This window comes from Cervus elaphus, chromosome 30 (assembly GCF_910594005.1).
Source record: "Cervus elaphus chromosome 30, mCerEla1.1, whole genome shotgun sequence".
Classification (NCBI taxonomy): domain Eukaryota; kingdom Metazoa; phylum Chordata; class Mammalia; order Artiodactyla; family Cervidae; genus Cervus; species Cervus elaphus.
In genome coordinates, this window is record NC_057844.1 from 63,794,464 (window position 1) to 63,800,864 (window position 6,401).

At 48.9% G+C, this 6,401-nt stretch overlaps 1 protein-coding gene across 1 annotated transcript; it reads left to right on the plus strand.

Annotated features, from left to right (window-relative positions):
* The first annotated feature begins 2,635 nt into the window (after positions 1-2,635).
* LOC122686685 (translation initiation factor IF-2-like) lies at positions 2,636-6,067 on the plus strand. The gene is made up of 2 exons (XM_043891875.1): positions 2,636-2,966; positions 3,029-6,067. The coding sequence occupies exons 1-2, from the start codon at positions 2,636-2,638 to the stop codon at positions 4,183-4,185; spliced, it is 1,488 nt and encodes a 495-aa protein (XP_043747810.1). The 3' UTR covers positions 4,186-6,067.
* Positions 6,068-6,401: the final 334 nt, after the last annotated feature.

Consider the following 6,401-nt stretch of genomic DNA (forward strand, 5'->3'; position numbering starts at 1 on the left):
AAATAAGTGTGAGAAAATAATAAATTACTATAGAAATCCATGTTAACAATGCCAAATTGCCAAAATATGAAATATACTTAATACCAACAGCCAACTTGTAGGTTATCTCCGAGTTAGTATTCAAATTATACATAGATACAGTTTTAAAATTACACTGATGATTATATTCTCTTATATTCTTTCACTGTCCTTAAGCTTTCCAATCTACAATGTGGACGTGATTATTGCTTCACTAGCTTCTTAAAATCTGTAAAGATACTACAAAACAAGAACACTTCAAGCGAATTTATCTTTCAAAATTTCAATACAGTTAAGTCAATGGATACTGACATATCAATTAAGTCAATTGATACAGTCAAACAGCACAATCTAGGGAATAAAATTCTAAATTTTATTAATAAGGGCAGAAATTTTTACACTCTCAATTCATAACATTTGTGTCTATTAGACTGAAACATTTGGGTGAAAAGTAAAAAATACAGAGAGTTCTCTAGTATTTGTTATGTATAATGTAAACAGTCAGTTATATGCAACTGTTCTGATATTGAACTGAGCTTTTCATTTTATCTGAAATGTTCTGGATTGTGTAAAACAGTACCGTGTGTTTTAGCTAACTTGAGAAGGCTGTGAGTCTACTTTGGCATTTCAGATAGCTTTATTTTTACATTCCTTGGTTGCAGAAAGCATTTGTTAGCAGTTTAGATATTTTCCTGATCTTCCAAATCATAACCACAAAATCTTTACTTTACTTTTAAAGTACACAGAGCTGTGACCCTGAAATTGAGGAGATGAGTTTCTAGTTAGTTAGTAGTGACTTCAAAAATTATATAAGTTGGCTAATCTTTAAACTCATTGGGATGGGAAAGTTTTCAATTATTCTAATTATACTTACAACAATTTGTTTATTAATTCTGAAAGGAAGTGTGAGTGAACCCTTAAAATGTAATCTACTAATTATGAAACTTTCTGGGATTTCCAAGTAAGTAGGTTTAAGTGAATTTACATATTCCAAAATCTTGATTACGGTAAAAAAAAAATGTATACATTAACAATTTAATCTCAAACTGTAGTCATAGAAAACAGTTGATTACATGTTAGGTTTCTGCAGAAATACTGTTAAGTGTCAAAAAACACCTCTTCCAAACTAGGAGTACTGCAGTGTTGACTTTCATTGGAAATAAGCTATGCGATAACTCTCCTGCTAAGAAACCTGTATATAGGTGGGATTTCCCATGATTCAGAGTGTGTGATGAACACTTAGTCATTGCACCCCTCCTCCTAGTCTTTCTACTTTACAGCAGAAGATAAAGTTTTAATGAAAGGAATTTGACCTATCAATGCTGGCCAAAAGTAATGTAAACTAGACTTTTAATAAAATTAGCAGTTTTTCCCTTTGAAAGACTCATAAATGACTGTATTAGCAAGATTAAATATTGTAAAATTTCAGATTTGGCCATCTATTTTGATTTGTAAAGCAGAAATATCTAGAAGATAGATCCTTGATATAAAAGTAGCAAAAATAACTTTTTATTTCATCACTAATTTGGCAATTGAACTTAACCAAAGCACGATAAAAAGGAGTCAGAAAGATAGTAAATAGCAGTATCATCAAGATGTGAAGGTCGAAAATTTTCACATTTGGACATTATAGGCATCTTCTGGTAATATGAGGGTTTTTTTTTTTTCCTGTTGTGTTGACTTGTAAAATCACGAACTAGTGGCATGTGCTTTCCAATAAATACTTACTGTATTATTTAAAACCAATTTAAAATTACTGTATTTGTAGTCAGTGCTACGAATCCTCACTTCTTTTAACAATTATGTTTCTGAGAATTCTGGAATTTCCTAAACCACAGCATGCAGAAGGAGGTGCACTCCTGAGTGGGCTCTTTTTCTCAGCTTTGCTTTGTGGTTGTTTATGAGGTTCTTTCCGAGACCTACTGTTTCTATAGGAGAGCTAAGAGTTCTTACTAAATGCAGCTGGGTATGGGAGGAAGACCAGGTACTGCCGCTGTGAAACCTCTGCTCAGGCATGCGTTTTGCTTTACACACGGCCGGGTTAAGGAAACACACTGCGGTAATCTGTGCATTCACAAGTCTCGGGTGTTAGGCATTTACCTCTGTGTCTAAAACGATCTTTGCACTGAGGAAGCCCGTTTCGACGTGAGTGTGTAAGTCACTGGCTTTTACTTATCTTTGGTTCACGGTGTTATGAAGCAGGCCCCTAATTACCACCGAGACCCTACACTGGCAGGAAAAGTAAGAAACAGTAACCACATCGCGTATACGTCGAACGCCCGCGGGAGCAGAGCCCCCAGGAAGCCGAGCCCCCAGGAAGCCGCAGGAAGCGTGCGCTTCCAGGAGGGTGTGCGCCGCGCGGGGGTCTGCACGCGCGCGGAGCTAGTTAACGGAGGGCGTGCCGGAGGCGTGGCGCGAGGTGTCCGGGCGAGGCGCTCGGCGAGGCGGGCGGCAGTGGGCGGGCGGCGGGGGAGCGCGGCCGGGGGAAAGCAGCGCGGCGCCGCGAGCGGCTCCCGGCTCCCGCTTTCCCGGCCGCCGAGCCCGAGCCGCCGTGGGCGGGGCCTGCGGTGATTGGCGGGCGGGCGGGGAGGTCGGAAGTACTTTGTTTTTTATGCTAATGAGGGAGTGGGGCTTGTCCGTATTTACGTTGAGGCGGGAGCCGCCGCCCTTCATTCACCCACATGGTCCTTCGAGGTGCTGCTGCCGCTGCCCGACCTGCGCCTTCGCGCCACTTCGCGCCCTCGGGCGAGGCCGAGGGGGTGGGGACGACCCCCGCCGCGCCGCCGCGGCTCGCGCCCCCTCGCGAAGCCCCCTCCGCGGGGCGGGCCGGCCGGCTGGCCGCACCCCCGGCCTGGGGCCTCCGGTCGTAGTAAAGCGGAGGCGGGTGGGGAGGCGGGAGCGAGAGCCCGCGGCGGGCGAGGCGAAGATGGTGGCGGCTACTCCTCCTGGTGAGTCTGCCCGCCCCTCCGCCGAGTGAGTGAAACCTGTTGTGTGCGGCCCGGGTCCGGAGGGCGGCGGGCGGGTGGGGCGGGATGGCCCGGGGGCAGCGTGGCGGCCGCGGCGTGGCCGGGGACTGGGGCGGGTCTCGGGCCGTTGGCCGCCCCGGCGTGTGGCAGCGGCCACTCGCTGCTGCCTCGCTCGCACGCGGGCTGGCGGAGGGGCAGGGCCGGGCCGCGGACGGGAGGGCGGGAGGGGGCGGCGTGCGCGCGGCGGCCGCGCCCGGGACCCGCGCGGACCCTGCCTGGGCCGGCCGGCGGGGCAGGCGGGCGGGCGCGCGGCGCACACAATGGCCCCTCGAGGAAGGGACGCGCAAGGCCTGTGCCCCCCCGCCTCCAGGGCTCCGGGCGCACGCGGGCCGCGGGGTCCCTGGGCAAGGAAAGTTTCTCTCGGGGGCGAGAGTTAAAGCGCCGCCAGAACAAAGCGGCGGCGGCAGCGGCACATGGGGCAGGCCGCGGACCGGGAGGGGGCGCGCCCACGAGGTACCTGCGAGCCGGCGGGCGGCGTGGCCCGGCCCGGAGCCCGCGGGCCCCCAAACTTTGTGCGCGCGAGGATGGGCGGAGGGCGCGGGTGCTCGGGGCGGCGCGGCCTGGACGCCACCCCCACTCCGTGTGGGCTTTGTTAACCCGCGTGGGCAGCCCCCGGGCGGGGCTCTCAACTTCCCGGGTCGTGGCCGGCGGAGCAGGCCCGGGCGGGCCTTGGTGGCGGCGTGGAACCCTCTTCGGTCGCCCGCTGGCGGGGGAACGCGGCGCGGGAGGCCAAGCCCGGCTCGGCGGGAGCGGCGGCCGCGCCGCCATGTTCCTGCGGGGCGGGCTGCGCGGGGGTGAGGGCGGGGGACATGGCGGCGACTGCGCGCCGCCGCCGATTGTTCCTGGCTTAGGCCTCGGGCCGCGTGCGACGGGCACCGCAGTCGCGGAGCCCCCGCCCCTCTGGGCCGGGCTCGGGGGGGAGGGCTGGGGGACACAAAGGAGGGGCGGCGCGCCCGCGTCCCCGCCGCGCTCGGGCCTCGGCGCCGCCGGTCGCCGCGCGGCTGCCGCCGGGAAACGGGTGGGGGGGTTGCCGTGTCCGGCAGGCCCCGACTCTGACCCGCCGCCCCCTGGCGGCCGCGCGGAGAATCGCAGGGCCGCGCGCCCTCTTGTGCGACATGTGCTGCCGGCCCGGGCTCCATGAGCGTGGCGGGCAGTTTGCAGTCCCGGGTGCTCCTGCCTCCTTTTTTTATTCCTAAGCTGGACTAAAGGGGACGGGAACTGGGGTAAAGCAGGCTTATTTTTGCAATATCACCGAGAGGAAAAATTAGTATAGTGCTATCTGCACCACATCAGTTGGGGAAACAACTCTTTATCCCGGCTTGCAGCCACGAGGTCTTGATTGGGGGAGGGGTGGTGAAGAATAGTCTCTTTACTGCCTTTCCCTCTGACTGGAGCCATGCAGTAGTGAACGATTGCTGTTGATCATCCTCGGGTATTTCGATAAAACATGAATCTAATGCATGTGAGTTTTCAACTTTTAAACCTTTTCACCCATATATCGTTGGTCTTTTAAACCCCGGCAGTATTGCCTGACTACCCTGTCCTTGGTTTTACAAATGGATGTGGTTGATAAAAGGGGGAGTGGGAAAGAACAAGTTTTAAAACATGGAATTGGAGGGTGGTAGTAATTTTGAGCAAATGTTTTGTCTTTTTTTCCCTATCCACCCTCCCCCCCTTTCCAGTCATACACGTGGACCTAAGTGCACCAAAAGCTTTTCTAAGGATATTTGCTGAGAAGGAAGTTTTCCCGAGTGGGTAAGTGTATATTTGAATTTTACTTGTTAACTTTTTAAAAGTAGATTTCTCTTGACTTGACTCTAATTTGAAGAAATAATATGGGATTGGGTTTTCAAATAGTGAAGTAGGTATTTTGTTCTCTGTTTATTGTCTTTTTGTTTTGTTTTTCGAAAACTTAGTTTGGATTATAGCTCATGTGTAAGTTAGTAAAAATATAACGCAAATATCATTATAAATCTTTGCAAACTGATACAGAAAATTTAGAACTGCTTTAAATTGAATGACAAAATAGATCTACATAGGAGTAAGTTTTCAAGCTTAAAATAAATTATCTGAGACGTGTAACTTCTAAAACTAGCTGATATACTTGAAATGTAGTCTGAACGGTAATTTTATTAATCAGTTTACCAAGTAATTGCTAATTGGAAGCCAGAAGAAAAGAAAAATGTTTTGCCACGTGGATGCGAAGATTTCCTCTGAAAGGTATATGACTCAAATTACCCTGGTGATACACAGTATGATTTTGATTTTTCTTTTTAAGTATGCTTTTGGGAATGGCAAAGGAAAAGAGGAGCTACCACGTTCTTAAAAGTATTAAAATGATGATTAATTATAAGTGTCTTATTAAACCTTTTCTAGTTTTGAGGTCTAAATTTGCTTTTAAATGAAACTGGAAGGTTTGAAATGATTTAACTCATTTTCTCTTCCCTATTTAGGGTTTATGCTCAATGTTTTGTGTTTTATATAAATGTTAGAGTTTGAGGTGTTCTTTCATCTATTTATTTATTTCAAATTTAGCAGGAATAAAGAGAACATCATCTTGTAAAACTGAAGATTGTGACGAGTCAGAATAATGTCAAAGTGCTTACAGTGCAGGTAGTGATATGTGCATCTACTGCAGTGAAGGCACTTGTAGCATTATGGTGACAGCTGCCTCGGGGAGCCAAGGTGGGCTGGAAAGCGCAGGGCCTGCTGGTGTTGAGTGCTTTTTGTTCTAAGGTGCATCTAGTGCAGATAGTGAAGTAGATTAGCATCTACTGCCCTAAGTGCTCCTTCTGGCATAAGAAGTTATGCTTTCATCCAGTGAGCCAAGCCAAGCAAGTATAGAGGTGTGTTAATACTTTGTGTTTGCAGTCCTCTGTTAGTTTTGCATAGTTGCACTACAAGAAGAATGTAGTTGTGCAAATCTATGCAAAACTGATGGTGGCCTGCTATTTCCTTCAAGTGATCCTTAACTAATTTTGTGTACTTTTATTGTGTCGATGTAGAACCTGCCTGGTGTCTGACGTGACAGCTTCTGTAGCACTAAAGTGCTTATAGTGCAGGTAGTGTCTCGTCATCTACTGCATTGTGAGCACTTAAAGTACTGCCAGCTGTAGAGCTCCAGCCGCGGCCTGTCGCCCAGTCACACTGTCCGGTTTACTGAACACTGTTCTATGGTTAGTTTTGCAGGTTTGCATCCAGCTGTGTGATATTCTGCTGTGCAAATCCATGCAAAACTGACTGTGGTAGTGAAAAGTCTGTAGAAAAGTAAGGGAAAATCAAACCCCTTTCTACACAGGTTGGGATCGGTTGCAATGCTGTGTTTCTGTATGGTATTGCACTTGTCCCGGCCTGTTG